The sequence below is a fragment of the Alexandromys fortis genome, unplaced genomic scaffold (assembly GCF_014885135.2).
Source record: "Alexandromys fortis isolate MF-2015 unplaced genomic scaffold, M_Fortis_MF-2015_v1.1 scaffold_237, whole genome shotgun sequence".
NCBI classification, from domain to species: domain Eukaryota; kingdom Metazoa; phylum Chordata; class Mammalia; order Rodentia; family Cricetidae; genus Alexandromys; species Alexandromys fortis.
The window spans coordinates 366,286-385,905 of record NW_026068137.1 but is presented as its reverse complement, the minus strand read 5'-3'; the positions used below and the strand labels follow the sequence as shown (position 1 = coordinate 385,905).

The following is a 19,620-nucleotide window of genomic DNA, read 5'->3' as shown; positions in this document are numbered from 1 at the left end:
CCGGGGTGATCAGCTCTAATTGCAGAGTTCTCCCTTTCTGTGGATTGCTTGATTTTTTTTATGATAAACTTGTAACACTCAATCAAAGACCTTAGCTTATTGAAGAGAGTATTCGCCAGGGCCTGGAGAGTCAACTCCATGGTTGACTGCTATACTTCCAGTGTACACTTGTTTGGTTTCCAAACCACACATTGAGGAGCTCAGAAGCTCTAGGGGGTCTAACATCCTCTTCTGGCCTTCTTAGGCATCTGAACATATGATATATGTTCACATGTATACACAAATACACACATGTACACACAGTAATTTCCACAACCAACAAAAATAACAATAGAAAATGTACTCACTTGTGCTATAGTTTGGATTTGGAACAATCTTAAAAACTCCATTTCTTAAGGATGTGGTTGTCAGTCCATGAAATTATTAGGAGGTGGCCTTTAGGATTTGGGGCCTAGGAGAAGGTTTTAGGGCATCAGGGAAGGTTTTGCAGTCCATTTGAAGAGGATTATGAGATCTTTGTCTCTTTTTGTCACGCTCTTTCAAACATATGCATGCAGTCTCTGGGCTTCCTCTCTCCCTAATATGCTAATGCCACGATGTTCTGTCAGAGGCCCACGTCCATGGGACAATTGGACTGAAACCTGTAAAACTGTGAGCAAAATAAACCCTTCTCTTGAAAGTGATTTTACAAATATATTTTTAAAATGATTTTGTTTTCCTTCATGTGTACGAGTATTTTGCTTGCATGTGTGTTCGTGTATCACAAGTATGCCTGGTGCCTGAAGAGGTCAGAAGAGGGCATCCTATCCCCTGTATCTGGTGTTGTGGACAGCTGTGAGCTGCCATATTGGTGTTAGGAACCAAATTTGCCTCTACAAGAGCAACGGGAGCTCTTGAGTGCTGAATCATTCCTCTAGACCCAACCATTTTCTTTTTACCATTTGTTTGTGTGTGTCTTTGTGGATATGCACATAGACAAGCTGGTGCTATTGGAGGCCAGGGTGTGAAAATTTCTAGACCTGGAGTTACAGGTGGTTGTGAGACACCTGGTGTAATTCAGGGAATTGAATGCAAGTCTCCGGAAGAGCAGCAAATGCTCTTAACTACTGAACCATCATTCTAGCTCCCAAACATATTTTCCATATCTATATCTATTTATCTGTCTGTCTGTCTGTCTGTGGTGTGTGAAATATATATTGGGACCTTTGCACTTGTCTACCCCTTCGCTAAAATCTCCAATCCTAAAATTGATTTCTTATTGTGGCAAAGTAAACATAACAAAATTTTGCCACTTAGGCAGGGAAGTCACCAAGGAATAGAGGTTTGTTGGTAAATGGGCAAAAAGTTTCATATAAAGTTCAAAGAATTGGTATTCCTTAATATATAATATACCCATTGCAGAGCAGAGTGGCCATTTAAAAATAAAGTATTATATAGTTCAAATCAACTAAAAGTCAAATTTTTAAGTCTTCTGATAAAATAAAGAAAAGGCACGATGTTGCCCAGTAATAGTGCTTGCTCAGTATGAGGTTCTGGGTTTTATCTCTGGCACTGAAAAAAAGGAAAAACCTAAAAACACGTTAAAGAACTGAGCATTTGGCTAAGAGGGTAGAATTACTTGTGGATATGGGTTTGGATCCTCAGCATTCATCTAAAAAGCTAGAGGTGAGTGAGCACAGCTATGACCCATTCCTGGGATGGCTGGAGACTAGAAGATTAATTGTCTTAGTTGTCAGACAGCCTACTGCAAAAATTGCAAGCTCCAGGTTCAGTGAAAGATCCTCCCTCAAGGGAATTGAGAGGTTAGTGACAGAGGCAAACATATGATACAAGTCTCTGGCCTCCACACATGTTTACAGACACATACACCCCCACACACATATGCACACATGCACACCTTACACAAAGTACTCTCATAAAATACCACACAAGCACACATGTATATAAAAAACTTAATTACAGAGGAAATGGTATGATCACGGAATAATTTAATCATATTGTATCACACACACACACATGCACATACACACACACATGCACACAACATGTGCTCCATAGAGTATGCAATTTTGATTACTCAACCAAGAATAATGTTAATAATTCTGCTATTGTTACTTTATTAACAATGGTATGGAAACAGAATGAGCTTAGGTGCCCACCAACAGACCAATGGATAATACAAATGAAGTACATATGGACAATGGAATTTCATTCAGCCATAAAGAAAAACAAAGGTAGGGAAGCCTCAGGAAAATGTGTGGAACTGTGTATCTTTACATGGGTGTAAGTGTTGGTGGATACCAGGACACTAGAAAGGAGCTCATGCGCAGGGAAAGGAGGCTGTGAGGGAGAGGGGCAGGGAAACAATAGAACACACCTAATATCAAAGTGGAAGTGGGAAAGCTAGAGATGAAAGTGTTCAGTGGAGTTGCGGGGCAGGAGAATGAGGGAGGGTCGCCCAAAGCCAACGTGTATGAAAATATCTTAAGGACGCTTGCTACTTTGTGTGGAAAATTTTTAAAGTTGAAAAGTAATATTAATTATTCATTTTAAAACAAGTCATCAGAAATATAAGCACTATGTAAAATTCAATGGTAGTGAGCATAATCATGATATCATAGAACTCAATGCTTCTGTTTAGTGACAGACATTTTATTTCTTCAGAAATAAATTCTAGGGACACATGTTTAGTCATGTCCTATTGTCTTTTTTGCTTCAGACCCTGCCAACTTTTTGTTTGCCCTGGACTCCTGTGAATATATACACTGATACACGATTCACAGAGTCAAAGTGGACAATATAATTCAAATGCCCATCAACTGGGGAAGAGCATCCACATGAGAAAGTATTGTTTGGCTATAATAAAAGTCTAGAAAGGCAGCTCAGTAGTTACAAGCACTTTCTGTGTAAACCCAAGAACCACTGTTTGGATGCTAGCGCTCACATAACAAGTCAGGCCGCCTATGCATTCCTGTAGCTTGTAGAACAGAGGGGAGCAGGAGCAAGAGAATCTTGTACCTTCTAGTTCCCAGTCTAGCCAATAAAGCTTGAGCTCCAGGTTCAGGGAGAGATCTGGTCTCAAGGAAGTAAGGAGAGAGAGAACTCTGTGCCCTCTTCTTGCTACCCTGCATGAGCAACGGGCATTGCAGCCTACCCCCACACTTGCAGATACACAGCACACACACTTACATATACAAGCACATGCTGCCGCAACACAGTTTAACCTTGAAATAGGATGCTTAGCAAAAGCTGTCAAACACAGAAGGCCACACATCTCAGGATTCCATTTACATAAAGTATTTACAACAGGCAAAACCAAGGGACCAGAAAGCAAAACAATTATCAGGTCTTTTAAACTTTGCATTGTCTGTTACAAAAGATCATTGAAATATAGTTAAGTGATTCATATATAAATGTGGAGACCTTATTAAATTCAGATTATTTACTGGGCAAAAACAGCATTTCCTTCCAACTTATGTAGACTTAAAAATGCTACGTTGCACCTTTTGGGTGTCACCTTTTAGGAAAATTTTAAGAAAAACTTACTATTTCTTTTGTCTTTTTATTCTTTCTTTCTTTCTTTCTTTCTTTCTTTCTTTCTTTCTTTCTTTCTTTCTTTCTTTCTTTCTTTCCTTTCTTTCCTTCCTTCCTTCCTTCCTTCCTTCTTTCCTTCCTTCCTTCACTTCTTTTTTTAATTTTTCTAGTAGGTATTTCTTTATGTAGCATAGGCCTGTCCTATATCTCTCTATGTAGACCAAGCTTGCCTCAAACTCACAGATATCCCCCTGCCTCTGCCAACTGAGTGCTGAGATTAAAGGCATGCAACACCACTAATGGACATAAAACTTACTATTTCTTAAAATAACTATTGAGATATGAAGAAAAACACAGAGAAAAACAGTGTGAATAAATTTTCTGAAGTTCACAGTAGGCAGAGTTGGGATTGAAACTGGTTCTGCTACTGTACATTGTTACACATTTGAGCTGATTACCTCAGAGCTTGCAATTCAAGAGGAATCAGTAGACTGATGTACATTAAGTTGGAATTGAACCTTGCCAGAGCTTACAGTGATGAGTTGGCATCCATTGGGACACCTGAAACAGGGAAATAGCCAGGATTTCTCACAGGACAGCAATGGTTGGAAGCTCCTGTAAAGGAACAATTTCACAGGAGATGCAAAGCAAAGGAACACCTGGGATATACAATCTAAGAGTTCAGTACAAGTGTCAAATTGATCTCGGATCTACCTTTTTAGCAGGTTCACTTTGACAATTCGCCCAATATTTCTACATTACAATAATCTCAGCGAGTATGTGAAAGACACTCAAAATGGAGGAGAAAATAATATCACCTCTATTAATGTGATGACTGAATTGGGTTATAGGCTATAACAGTAGGAGCAAGATTAATACATCTGTAATTTTCTCACAGGATCAACCTCTTTGGTGTGGAAACGAATAACTTTTCTCCATCTAGTAGATGACCTCTGTCTACCTCACCTCAGGCATGGCCTCCATGCAGGGAGTCAATCACTCAGGAGTGTCAGAGTTCATCCTCATTGGCTTCTCTGCCTTCCCTCACCTTCAGCTGATGTTCTTCCTACTCTTCCTCTTCATGTACCTCTTCACACTGCTGGGCAACCTGCTCATCATGGCCACCATCTGGAGTGAACACAGCCTCCACACGCCCATGTACCTCTTCCTGTGTGCGCTCTCCATCTCTGAGGTTCTCTTCACCTTTGCCATTGTCCCACGCATGCTGGCCGACCTGCTCTCCACGCTTCACTCCATCGCCTTCCTGGCCTGTGCCAGCCAGATGTTCTTCTCTTTCACATTCGGCTTCACCCACTCTTTCCTCCTCACAGTCATGGGTTATGACCGTTATGTGGCAATCTGTCACCCACTGCGCTACAATGTGCTCATGAGCCCTGGTGACTGTGCCTGCTTGGTTGCCTTGTCCTGGGTTGGTGGTTCATTTGTGGGAACGGTGGTGACTACAGCCATTTTCAATCTCACTTTCTGTGGACCCAATGAGATCCACCATTTTGGTTGTCATGTTCATCCTCTATTGAAATTGGCATGTGGACAGAATGTACTTGTGGTAGCCAGAGGTGTAGGGATGGTGTGCATCACAACCCTCCTGGGATGCTTTCTCCTCATCCTCCTCTCCTATGCCTTCATTGTGGCAGCCATCTTGAAGATACCATCCGCCGAGGGTCGGCAAAAGGCCTTCTCCACCTGCGCATCCCACCTCACGGTGGTGATTGTGCACTATGGCTTTGCCTCTGTCATCTACCTCAAGCCCAAGGGTCCCAAGTCTCTGGAAGGAGACACTCTGATGGGTATCACCTACACGGTCCTCACCCCCTTCCTCAGCCCCATCATCTTCAGTCTCAGGAACAAGGAGCTGAAGAATGCCATGAAGAAAGCTTTCCTAAGCAAACTCTACCCAGAGAAAATTTAATGATCTATAAGAAAATTCTTATGGTATGATACATCACATTTTATTGTTTGTGAAAATTCTCTATCACTATGTGTTTTCTTCTGATACTTTCATGTTGGTCAAACCTTTGTAGTCATATGTAAGTGTACATGAAATAGTTAACATCTGGGATTTATTTGGGGAATGAAATTAGTATGAGACAATAGACAGAAAATGGTATTTGACCTTTCCATCCTGGTACAATACACATTATTACTACTCTACTTGTGCTGAATATTTTCAGGAGGATTAATACAAGCCTCACAATATTGAACAAACCAGAACTGGCTGATGTATTTATTGTGAGAATATTTACTTCCCTCTCTCTCCCAAACTCCTGTCTTCTAAGATCCCCAACAACGCATATCTACAAAGCAACATGAACTGGAAGACTTCATTACAGGCTTTTGTCTGTTTGTCTGAGGGAGGCACAATCTTTAAGTTTACTAAAGCTGAGATGGGAGTGCTGGCACAGGCTTTGATCCCCGTTACTCCAGGAGGAGAGGCGGGAGATGCTCTGAATTCAAGGCCAGCCTAGTCTACAGAGAGAGAGAGTTCCAGGACATCATGACAGCTAGGTCTACACAGAGAAACCCTATCTCAGAAAAAAAAAGTATAATAAAGACTGCCCTTTTGTATAGCAGTTTAAAAGAAACACCCTAAGTTTCAGCACTGCCAGGATGTAAGCTACAAAGCGCAATAAGCAAGGACTTGGGCAATGACTCAGTGGGCCAAGTGCTTGATTAATAGAAACATAGGACCTAAGTTTGGGTGCTAATTTCCATGTTAACAAAAAAAAAAAAAGCCAGGAGTGGCAGAATGTAGCTATAACCTCAGTGCTGGTGAGGGGGCACTAGAAGGGACAGGATGCTCCTTGGGTCTGGCTAGGTAATCTAGCTCAATTAGTGAAGACTAGTTTCAGCAATAGACCCTTCCAATATGAGTTAAGATGGAGTAGGTATTGACGGACAAATCTAACAATGGCTTTTGACCTCTACATTTGTAAGGGTACCTGCACACACTCACAGACAGACACACAGACACACACAGACACACAGACACACAGACACACACACACACACACACACACACACACCCTTCTTCCTATTGGTTCTGTTCTTCTAAAGTACCCTGACTAGTACAGTTGTACATGACTGTAACCTTATTAATGGGGAGGTAGGGGCAGGTGGATCAGAAGTTTAAGGCAACCCTTAGCTACACTTTGAAGCCAATCTGAGATTCATGAAATCCTACCAAAAATAAAAAGAAGGAAATGAAGAAATAGAAGAAAGAGAAAGACATCATTATATCAAGCAGCCTGCAATCCCAACACTCAGGAGACTGAGACTAGAGAGTTGCCATGAATTTAAGGACAGACTGAGCTACATAGTGAGTTTTAGGCCAGCCTTGGGTACATCATCATACATTTCTAAAATTTTCAAAAAAAGGGAGCCCAGGAGAGCTTGGGATGTAGCTTAGTTGGTAGAGCACTCCCCCCCCTCCCCATGAAAGAACTGAATTTGATCCTAACATGTACTGGGCACTGTGATGCACGGCTGTTTTTCTAGCACTTGGGAGGTGGATTCAAGAGGCTCAGAAGATGAAGGCTCTGTAGTACAGAGATAACAGGAGTCCAGCTTGGGCGAGGTGAGGCAGTATAGTCACCACACCCCATACCACTGTAGGGAAAATGGGTCAGGGAAACAACATTCTGACCCTGACTTGACCTCAAAACCAGGACCAAGGAAAGAAGACCAGAACATCCTGACCCTAACTTGACCCCAATATCAAGTCCAAAGAACAACACCCTGAGCCTGACTTGACATGAAACCCAAGGCAGATTCCAAAGAAAAAATATCCTGCCCTTGACTTGACCCTGAACTCCAAGATTTGGAACCCCCCCTCCACCACTTGACTCAACATTAATGACCAAGCAGTGTTTCCTATCCTTACATACTTTCCCAACCAAGCTCATTGTACATGCTCCAAAAATCCCTATAAAAACCTTCCCTTCCATTGAATCCTCTGCTGTCTCTCTTCCTGACAGAAGCAGTGGCCATTCTCTATTTCTCCCCTATAAATCTCTTGTGTAAGGTTGGTTGCATGGTGTGATTTTGTGGTACTCATTGGCTCTGGACTGCCAAGATGTCCTTGCACTGGATAAATTATCACCACTTACAACTGTCCCCAATTATGGCCAAGTATGGGAGCAAGCAGTGTTATGAAGGACTGTGTCTGGAATCTCATTTCAGTAAGAATTAGGCAGTTAAACAGATTTTCTGTTTTTTTTTTTTTTTTAAGGCACTATTCCTGGTTCTTTCTTTCTTCTATCCTTCCCCCTCTCCCTTTCTTTTTCTTTCTGTCTTTCATTCTTTCTCTTTCATTGTTTTCCTTCCTTCCTGTCTTTCTTTGCTCTATTTAAAATAGAAAGGTTTGGTGAGTGAGCTGTTTGTTCTGCTTCTAGCCTACTCAGTCTCGGCTCCCAGAGAACTACACTGTCTGGGTACTCCATAAAAACCTTCGAAACCAATAAGAATCACTCCATTTTTAGGTGCCATTGGACAGAGTTCCCTGGCTGCTCAGGACATCTTTGTGAACTGTTGGCCTCAGGAGCTAAGGAATGGGGGCTGGCATCAGTTTGAGTGTGGACCATTCTGACAGTAGTAACAGCTGTGATGATTCCCAAAGTTTTCTCATCCCTCCCAGCTTAGGCGTCCTGCCCATTGGAGAGTGTGGACCCAAAGCCTTTAGTGAATCAGAGCATATAGGCTGTATGAGGCATCCAATCAAGCTGAAAGTGAGAATAAGGTGTCACCAGTCTTGAAACTTGTGGGTGCTGTCCTAGGTGTCTGGTTCCTTGCCGCCTGTGTATCAGTTATTCTGATGACACTTTTGTTAAGCCAGAGTGATGATCTTCAGAAGATGATGTATATTAACTATTTTCAAATAATCATGATTTTATAATTGATAGAAGTTCACAAATAGGCATAACTCTCTCATAACTGGAGAAAGAAATGTCACCTTAGCATCTCAATTCTTACTGAAATAACATCGACAGAATGTGAAGGTCATGGGAGTTCTAGACCTGTACATTCTACATAGTAATTGCCATTGGATAGTTTCTGAACCTATAAGTGCATCACTATGGGATTTGCTTTCCTGTGTGTGTCAGTGAATTGTTTTGAATTGGGCTCTGTGAAAATAGATTCCAGAACTCATACTCCAACCTGGAGCATTTATGCAATCTTGAGTCTGAATGTTTTTTCCTATCATATAAGAATATGAGGAACTTAATCTTTGACTGAGACAGAATGGGGGCAGACCCTTTGGTATATGAGTACAGCACTTACGTGCTGATGAATGCCCCTGAATTTGCCCTATCTAACAGTCTGGCTAGCCTTCTCCTCCACCAACGGCTCAGTGAACATTACAGAGGTGGGGACAGAAAGAATGTAATCCTCAAAGATGAGTGCTGTGCAATGTCGTCTTCTGCAATATTGTGGTTGTTATGCACATAAACTCACAGCAGCTGTGGTTACTGACTGCAGTCAAGCCAGTTAGGAATTCCTGCATGGACAGAAGATAAACTAACTAAGGCCCAATCCCTAGCTGAGGCGCCATTGGCAGTTGATGCCCTGAGAGAAAGTAACCACTGTTCTTCATGGGTATGGTCATTTGTAGGTTGGCCATGTCTCAGAAGATGACCCTAAGCCCATTTTACACATGAGAAGCACAAATTGGACTTGATACGTTAAAAATAAAAATACGTGAAGTTGGGAGATGTGATGTGGGGGATTCTGGGGAGAGTTGGCGAGAGGTAGCGATGGATAGTATACTGTGTGTGCGTGTGTTTGTGTATGTAATTTTCCAATAATAAAAATACCACTAAGAATTTGTATAAATGAGTCAATCTTGCTGTGTTTGTGTCCAAGAGGTGATACTTAGATTAATATGGATAGGAAGAAATATTCAATGAAGAAATGACTTTGAAGGCACTGTGGTTTTCAAGTCTTTCCACCCCATCACTGTCACAAAATTTAGACGTGGCATCATGAAGAGCATGGTGAAATCTCTAAAACCCTTCATCATTCACTTTGTACATTCCCTAAGTGCTTTAACATCAGAGGGAAAGTGGTAATTTTATTAGTGACTTATTGTTATGACAAATATCTGAGAGAAGTGACTTAGGATAGGAAAGGTTTACTTTGGTTCCCTGTTAGAAGGATGCAATCCATGATGGTGACAGAAGTATGACAGAGTTCATGTTGGTGTGGCTGAACTCACTACATCCTGACAGCAGTGAAATGAGACAGGCCAGAAGTGGACTTATGGCTATAACCTGAAAAACTGCCCTTCTAGGCTCCTTTCTCAAGCTAAGACCACCTTCTAACTTTTCTAAAATCTCACAAAACAGCGCTACCACCCTGGAGACATGTTCCCAAATAAACCAAGCCTATGGGGTAACATTTTATAACCTATCCAAACAGCTGTGTAACATGACATTTGGAAGGGACATTTGCCCTTGTGAATGCATTATAATGGTTCATTCATTCTAAATTGAGCAGAAGAAAATAAGAGAAATGATTCCAACCTTGTCTACCTGTATGAAACTATGAATTTTGAATCATATGTAAGAAGTATGAATGAGCGAGTACTTACAGGAGCCTGGATGACTCAATACTAGCCACATCAACAAAAGACACCCCACCCCCAGCATGAGTAATGACCTCACAAAAGCTGCATCTTTGGTGATGCACCCTTAGTCAGCCTTTCACTGACATGCTAGATAGCAGAAGATAGGAGACTGACTCGATTCTACAGTGAAGGTCTCATGATACACCTACTCCTACAGTGGAAGGATAACAGCTGTTTCACCACCTACATAGACATAAGAATGCTGTATTATTTGGCCCGCTCCATTTCCATGGCCATAACCACCAAAGCAATCTCTAGTACATGATGGCCAATGCTCTGAGTGTGTGGGGCCATCTAGTGCTCTCTGCTTTGTAATTGCCTATGGTCATGTTAAGCTCAGAGGAAACAGCTATGGTGGTGGTGTGTGTTTGATAGAGTATCCCAGAGTGCTTGGACACTCTGTCACTGTAGAGTGCATTTATTCTCAGCAAGTCATGGAGGAATGCATGTTTGTAATTTCTGTTGTTCACTTAAAAAAAAAGGTAGCCCTCTAGTACAAAGGCTAAATATTATGGTAACATCTGGGCATAGTCACAAATGTTTAGAAGCTGATTTCCAAAATACACTGTATCCATTTATCAAAATATAAGTAGTTTCCTTACTTGACTATTTTTCCCCAGCCATAGGGTTTTGCTTAGTTTACAGTACCCAGTTGCTATCTCCTGTAGGTCAACCTTAATTTCAATTAAAGTGCTAGTTGTACCCATAACAACCATGCCACTATTGCCCTGTGAGAACTTCTTGTCTGGCATATTGATTCCATAACACTCCAGATTCATAACAAATCTACACTAAAAGCTTGTATTAATGCATTTCAGCAGTGTCCATGGAAATCTTCAGGAAAAAGACTCCCAGTTTAGTTTTAGCTTAATTCTTCCCTATCCTGTGACCACAGCAAGTGTGGTCTTCAGCAACAAGCACTTACTGTCTCTATTTCTAGTGTATAACCAATAGTAATGACAATAGCCTGCATATATTGGGGCTGAGGATAACATTAGATAACTCAGTAGCCTACAACTTACAGAGCAGTCCCTCATCCCTGGAACTGGGGTTTTCATCTGCATCCTGTCTTTGGAGTACATCTCCCCAGTATAACTGAGTGTTTCAATTGCATTACAGTGAGTGCCTGGAATCTTTACATCTTCAAGGGCATAGTTGTTTGCCAACCTGATTTTTGGTTTTGTTTGTTTGGGGAGAGATCACAGTATACCCCTCACCTGGTTCTATCTCCAGTTTCTAAACCCACGTGGAGCCTTTTAGATTTCCCTTCTTATGTACATTTTAAGTAAACACAGAAGGAAGACATGGTCTCTCCTGGCTTCATATTCAAAGGATCATATGAAACATCATCAGTTGGCTCACTTACTGTTAGTGTGAAGCAACTCAATGACCTGGAGGAGTGGTTGTGTCTAAGATGTTGCAAATTTTGGGCATTCATAAAGGTGTGCTTTTGTTTGGATGTGAACTTGCCCCCTAAAGTCTCATCTGTTACGTGGTCTCTGGATAGTAAATCCAAACATTGAGGGGCTACTTGATCAGAAAGACTCAATAGGTTAATATAGTAATGGGTTAATGGTTTGAAGATGTGTTTGGGAGGTGGAATAAATTTCAAGTGATAGAATCTAATTGGAGGCAGTAGGATGCTAGAGGCATTTTCTAGTGAGTCTATCTTATCTCAGGCCTCTGTCTACCTGTGATATTCCCCCCCTCTTTCTCTCTCTTCCTCTCTCTCTCTCTCTCTCTCTCTCTCTCTCTCTCTCTCTCTCCCTCTCTCCCCTTCCTACTCTACCTCTCTTTCTTTTTTAACTTTTGATTTTGAGACAGGGTTCTTCTGTGTAAGAGCCCTGGTTATCATGCACCTCTCTTTGTAGATCAATTTAGCCTCAAACACAACACAGAGACCTGCCTGTTTTTACTTTCTGAGTCCTGGGATTAAAAGCATGTGCTACCACCAATTGGCTGAATTAAAATTCTTATATGCAATATATTTTGGTCATATTTTTCCTTCCTGCAAGTCCTCCTGATCCCCTGAATCGCCCTACGCATTCAATTTCATGTTCTTTTTTTTCTATTGCTAAAAAAAAGAAAAACAATGAAACAAGATATATAAGAACAAACCAAATATCCACATGGAATCTACTTTGTGTTGGCCACTATTTCTGGGCATTGCGTTTGCTATGGAGTGTGGTTTATGTACTATGTTGTGAATGTATAACACCAATTTTCCCTTTGTCAACAGGTATCAATTGGCAACAGGTTTTTCCATAGGACTGGGACCCTGTGTCAACCCCCCTCCTGGGGCTGCAAATCTATCTTGACTGAATCTTTGCAGGTCATGTGTGTGATGCCATGGTCTCTGAGTTCATATGAGCTTCAGACCTGTAGTGTCTGTAAGACACTGTTACCTGGCGTCATCTATCACCTTTGGCTCTTACAATCTTTTCCTCCTCTTCATCAAAAATCCTGGATCCTTGAGGGGAGGGATTTGATGAAGACATCCCATTTGCGACAGAGTACTCCAAAGTCTTACTCTCTGCTCATTGTCCAGCTGTAGGTCTATGAATTAATTGCCAACTACTGTAAGCAGAAGCTTAGAAGCTTCCCTGATAATGTTTGATAGCAGAAATGAGGCTCAACTTCCCGCTATTCACAATCTTGTCATCACCAAAAAGCATGACCAAAAAGCGTGTCCAGAATGTCAGCAATGAAAGAATGAATATCCTTGGTCATTACAAATTTTACTACAAAATATTCAAAGAAAAGATGTATTATCTGCAGAATGAAAGAAAAAAGCCACAACTCTTCCATTTCCACACGTGAAATGGTCCAAAGAGGCAATTCCAAGGTAGAACGAACCTGGAGATTTCCAATAGCTGCAGGGACGGATTGAACTGTGTCTGCTTAAGCATCGTATTTTTTACTTCTATTTATGTGTATGTCTCCTAACATGTGCATGTATGTCCCCACTGGGACCAGAAAGAGGGCATCTGGTACCCTGAACTGGAGTTACAGGCATTTGTAAGCTGCTTGATATAGGAGCTGGATACTGAATTCAGGTTCTTTGCAAGGTCAATGTCCACTCTTAACCAGAGAGTTGTCTCATTGGCCTAATGAAAATAATTTGATCTAGGTAGAAATGTTAGTTGAAATTAGAAAGATGTCAACTCCCCTTGACTTATATACTGAGATCTATTATATAAAGCATATAACATTTCAAAAATGAAATTGTTATCCAGAGTAATGTCATTTTTAAGGTTTGCATTGGTTCACATGTCACGTATATGGAACGCTGTGAATGTGGCCAGCAAGATGAACTCCACAAGTGTGTTATCCATGCCCCCCACCAATAACAGCTAAATACATCCACTAATTTTAAAAAGGTATTTTAAAAGATTCCCACAAAATGTTTTTGTGACTGAATTTTTCTTAGCCCTCAACCTTATTTTTTGGCCTTTTAATTGCTCAAGAAAAAGAAACAAGTATGTTCTTTGAATTAAAATGATGTAATTTGAAAATCCCTCTTGCCTGGACCAGAGATTAAGATGAGGAAGGAGGAAAGTGGAGAAGTGTACTGGAGGCCTCTCATGCCTGCGGGCAGCTTCATGTTTTTTCTCCTATTAACTCTAACAGTTAGCATGTCACATCTGCAGATTGTCGAGAATTAAGTCTCTTCTCAAGCCACAGAGAAGCTCAGGTAATTGACTCACCCCTGGAAAGCAGGGAGGGGAAGTGGGGACACAGATTCCCTGAGGTGGCCTCATCCCCAGCAGTGCTCTAGGGGCCCTGGGCTCCCTGTAGCAGAAGCAGAGGCAGCTGGACGACAGCCAGCCAGAACAGGCAGTGGACAGGTAGCACAGCAAGGATAAATAATAGTGACCAGTCTTTTCCAAGCCTCCGGCCAAGCTGGCCCTAGTCGGACTATTACAGTGTCCACATGGACAGACATTTTCAATCAGGGATTTCTAATAGAGGGATCAGCTGCAGAGCCGTGACTCTCAGGTTAGTGGCCTTTCCTTTTCATCCACCTCACCAGGAAAGACCTGCAAAGCCAGCTTCAGCCAGGGACTCAGAGAAGTCACGTTCTTCTGCAACTGTTCAAGAAATTCAAGTATATGGGGCAGGGGTCATCAAGACCGTGTGATGATTGCACAGTAGATTGTATCTTCTTGGGATCTCTTACTTCATGAGGTAGGTCATTTGGACAGGTGGGAAAGCTGACTTGCAGAAAGATCAGGGCAGACTCTCTTACCCAGGTTATCTTTCTGTGTTAACATGTGTTGGTCTGTGCAGCCAGAGTCCAGCAGCAGGCTGGGGGCAGGCATGTGGAAGACAGAATACACTGAGGACTGAGAGGCCAATTCCAAGGCATGTAAGGAATAAGGATTTCATGTTGAAACTGGAAGTAATAGATGCAAAGAAGGGCAAGGGCGCTGAGAGATGTCAGTGAAGAGGAAACAAGAGGAGCAAAATGGGATCTTAGAGAGAAGCTGGATAAGTCATTGGTTCCCAAACATGGTCTGTTCTTCAGGAAATATTTGACAATTTGTGAAAATCAATGTGTCAGAATTCAGGACTCAGATCTCTCCATAAAGATATGTTCTAGGCTTAACATCTCCTCCTTATTTCTATGAGTTCATTCTTGTTATTTTATTCCACATCATCAGAATCATGTAAAATTTGCCTGTTTGTGCCTTGTGTGAGTGGTGGCCAGAAGCTTGTTCTTTGAGGAGAGTGAATGCAGAATTACTGATCACAGGCAGCAATTCATTAGGGTGGGGAACCATAGTCAGTAAACATCTATCACATGTGGCAACATTAAAATTGCGTCTGGCACAACACAGAAACTGCTGAGCATTGAGGTGAATTTATTTGGCTAACAATTTGACTTAATCATGACACATCTATTATTATATATTTTTTCACTAAAATAGTCATTGTTTTGCATAAATGTACATATCCATGATTAGCCAATCAAATATATTATCAATTTAAAATTAAATGATACTTTCCTAAATGTCCCTAATGCTGAATTTTTGAAACACTAAAGATTTTTATGGGTAGGATTTATCCATGCCAGGCTTTGTCTGCAGGTATCTGGATATCAAAGTGGCACCAACCATGGGTACCTGTGAGACTTAGTGTGTTCTGTCCTTCCCCTATGCCTGCCTTTTGGCCTTTCCCTGTGTGTGTGTGTTTGTTTGTGTTTGTTTGTGTTTTTTTTTTTTTTTTTTTTATTTTTTTTTTTTTTTTTTGTTTTTTATTTTTTTTTTTTGTCATTTGTTCTTTTTTATTTTTTTCTTCTTTTTTTCTTCTTTTTTCTTTCTTTTTTTTTTTTTCTTTTTCTCTTTTTTTTTTCCTCTTTTTTTTTTTTTTGCCATTTTTTTTTTTTTTTTTTTCTTTTTTTTTTTTTTTTTTTTTTAATAACCATTCAAGTTCCTGTCATGCCAATGGGTGGCATATGCAATCTCAGTCTCCTCTTCCTGAGGGTGATCAGCTCTAATTGCAGAGTTCTCCCTTTCTGTGGATTGCTTGGGTCATTGGTAATCTAAGGATAGAAGTGGGCACGGTTATTGACAGAGGAAAGACACCTCTGAGTGAGAGCAGCTTCTGGTTTTCTTTTTAACAGTCATGAATAAGTGATGAGTAGAATAACAGGAGGTCCAGAAGACAAGCTCTGTGAGCACTAGGTCCTAAGTTCAAATCTTGGCCCCTCTGTTCCACATTTGTCCTTCCCTGGGAGAGAGATGAGTTCTCTGGGGAATATCCCTTCTCCTATAGATAACTGGGAGCACAGCAGTTCCTTCCCACAGCCAGGGAAAGATTCAAGAACCATAGGAGGGTGCTGAGCCTAGTGACAGACTGCACAAGACAGACACAGAAGACAGATGTGCTTATGGGAATCCATTGTGTTTAATACATTATAGTTACAGTAATCATTACAGTAACAACACTCATTGATAGAAAAACTCACAGCCCGGTTCCATGAGCAGACGTGAGCCCAGCATGATGCAGACTGTTGGATCCATGACCAAGTAGTAAGCTGGGTTTATTATAGTCGCTTAGGAAAGAGTGACTCGATCTGTTTTGGGAAGAAAATGTACACAAAAACTCTGAGGAGGACATGATATTGAATCTGTGTTTTAAACAAAAACATATATTTGCCAAATGGACAAGCAGAACTTAGGCAACAAACTCATGCAGACTGCAGAGAAAGGGTACCAATAAGGCATCTGTATTCTTTTAGGCCAGCGATTTTTAACAAGGAGAAATGTTTCTCTACGGAGTCATTCATGCTTTCTGAAATGTTTTCCTTGTCACATTTGGTCAGCAGCTCCTGCTGTCTACACAGTAGAGACCAGGGATGTTGTTAAACACCACAAAAGGCTCAGGAGAATTGCAGAATGAATTATTAGGTTCCAATTTCAATAGGTTTGTGTTAAGAAACCCTGCTCTGTGCACAGAGGAACTGTATGAGTGCTGAGTCCATGTGTCCTGGTGGCATCCATTCAGTTTTATCCTACAGGATGTTATTTCCCAAAACCATTCACCTCCATGATCTCGGAATTTTGGGGTTGTATAGGGCTGTTAGACCCACCATTTCTGAACTGATTGGAAGGTGCTAACCATAAAAAGCAGGAAATGATTAAATGACATCTAGAATAGAAGCTGGTAACCTGAAAGTTGGTGGTAATTGAGGAATACAGCCACCACGCACTAAAATGAATAGTTTTTCTTTGATTTCTCATGATAAACCTTTAAACAATCAGAGACCTTAGCTGATTGAAGAGGGCATTCACTAGTGCCTGGAGAGTCAGCTCAGAAGTCAACTGTTTGTTATACTTCCAGAGCACCCTCGTTTGGTTTCCAAACCCCATATGAGGGGCTAAGAAGCTCTAGGGGATCTAACATTCTCGGTCTTCTCAGGCACCTGGATGCATTTTACACACACATGTGCACACACAAACACCTGTGCTCAAACAAACGTGCACACACACAGTAAATAGCAACAACAACAACAATTATGATAGAGAAATGTAGTCACTTGTACAAAAGTTGTCAAACACAGAAGGATATATATCTCAGGATTCCATTTACATCAAGTATGTACAACAGGCAAAACCAAGGGACCAGAAAACAGAATAATGATCTGATCTTTCATACTTTGCATTTTCAATTACCAAATATATACAGTTAAGTGATTCATATTGAAATGTGGAGACCTCATTAAAGTCAGATGATTTACTGGGCAAATACAGTATTTTCCCCTCTCGTGTAGACTTAAATATGCTACATTGCACCTTCTGGGTTGGCACCTTTCAAGAAAAAATTTAAAAAACACTTATTTATCTTTTTTCTTGTTTTGGAATTTCAAACCAGGGTTTCTTTGTGTAGCTTTAGACCCTTTCCTAGAACTCAATATATCAACTAGACTAGCCTCAAACTCACAGAGATCCGCCTGCCAGTGCCACCTGAGTGCTTAGATTAAAGGCCTGTGCCACCACGGATGAATCTAAAACTTACTATTTCTTACAACAACTTTTGGGATATTTAGAGAAACACAGAGAAAAAGAGTGTGAATAAGTTTACTGAAATTCACCGTAGGCACAGTAGGGATTGAAACTGGTTCTGCTACTGTACATTGTTACACATTTGAGCTGACTACCTCAGAGCTTGCAATCCAAGAGGAATCAGTAGACTGATGTACATTAAGTTGGACTTGAACCTTGCCAGGGCTTTTAGTCATGAGTTGGCATCTACTGGGGCCCCTGAAACTGGGAAATAACCAGGAATTCTCACAGGACAGCAATGGTTGGAAGCTCCAGTAAAGGAACAATTTCACAGGGAAAAGCAAAGGAACACCTGGGATACACAATCTAAGAGGTCAGTCCAGCTGTGGGATTTATCTAGGGTCTGCCACTATAAGACCTGCACTTTGAAAATTCTCCCAACATTTCTATGTCCCAATATTCTCAGTAAGTATACTAAAGACATTCAAAATAGAGGAGAAAATAATATCACCACTATTAATATGATGACTGAATTAATTTTTAGCCTATAACAGAAGGAGCAAGATTAATACATGTGTAATTTTCTCACAGGATCAACCTCTTTGGTGTGGAAACGAATAACTTTTCTCCATCTAGTAGATGACCTCTGTCTACGTCACCTCAGGCATGGCCTCCATGCAAGGAGTCAATCACTCAGGAGTGTCAGAGTTCATCCTCATTGGCTTCTCTGCCTTCCCTCACCTTCAGCTGATGTTCTTCCTGCTCTTCCTCTTCATGTACCTCTTCACACTGCTGGGCAACCTGCTCATCATGGCCACCATCTGGAGTGATCACAGCCTCCACACGCCCATGTACCTCTTCCTGTGTGCGCTCTCCATCTCTGAGATTTTCTACACCTTTGCCATCATCCCACGCATGCTGGCCGACCTGCTCTCCACGCTTCACTCCATCGCCTTCCTGGCCTGTGCCAGCCAGATGTTCTTCTCTTTCACATTCGGCTTCACCCACTCTTTCCTCCTCACAGTCATGGGTTATGACCGCTATGTGGCAATCTGTCACCCACTGCGCTACAATGTGCTCATGAGCCCTGGTGGCTGTGCCTGTTTGGTGGCTGGGTCCTGGGTTGGGGGTTCATTTGTGGGAACGGTGGTGACAACAGCTATTTTCAGTCTCACTTTCTGTGGACCCAATGAGATCCACCATTTTGTTTGTCATGTTCTTCCTCTATTGAATTTGGCATGTGGATAGAATGTACTTGTTGTAGCCAGAGGTGTAGGTATGTTGTGCATCACATTCCTCCTGGGTTGCTTTCTCCTCATCCTCCTCTCCTATGCCTTCATTGTGACAGCCATCTTGAAGATACCATCAGCTGAGGGTCGACAAAAGGCCTTCTCCACCTGTGCTTCCCACCTCACGGTGGTTATTGTGCACTATGGCTTTGCCTCTGTCATCTACCTCAAGCCCAAGGGTCCCAAGTCTCTGGAAGGAGACACTCTGATGGGTATCACCTACACGGTCCTCACCCCCTTCCTCAGCCCCATCATCTTCAGTCTCAGGAACAAGGAGCTGAAGAATGCCATGAAGAAAGCTTTCCTAAGCAAACTCTACCCAGAGAAAATTTAATGATCTATAAGAAAATTCTTATGGTATGATACATCACATTTTATTGTTTGTGAAAATTCTCTATCACTATGTGTTTTATTCTGATACTTTCATGTTGGTCAAACCCTTTGTAGTCATATGTAAGTATACATGAAAGGGTTAACATCTGGGATTTATTTGGGGAATGAAATTAGTATGAGACAATAGACAGAAAATGGTATTTGACCTTTCCATCCTGGTACAATACACATTATTACTACTCTACTTGTGCTGAATATTTTCAGGAGGATTAATACAAGCCTCACAATATTGAACAAACCAGAACTGGCTGAT

General features: G+C 41.4%; 1 protein-coding gene and 1 pseudogene across 1 annotated transcript; both read left to right on the top strand.

The window, feature by feature from the left end:
* The first annotated feature begins 4,507 nt into the window (after window positions 1-4,507).
* Window positions 4,508-5,464, top strand: LOC126491121 (olfactory receptor 10H1-like). Its single transcript, XM_050126546.1, has one exon. It carries the CDS (start codon window positions 4,508-4,510, stop codon window positions 5,462-5,464), a length of 957 nt encoding a protein of 318 aa, XP_049982503.1.
* A 12,887-nt stretch (window positions 5,465-18,351) lies between these two features.
* Window positions 18,352-19,308, top strand: LOC126491117 (olfactory receptor 10H1-like; annotated as a pseudogene).
* Window positions 19,309-19,620: the final 312 nt, after the last annotated feature.

Coding starts and splice junctions, on each gene's coding strand:
- LOC126491121 (XM_050126546.1), top strand. CDS start 4,508: ATGGCCTCCATGCAGGGAGTCAATCACTCAGGAGTGTCAGAGTTCATC.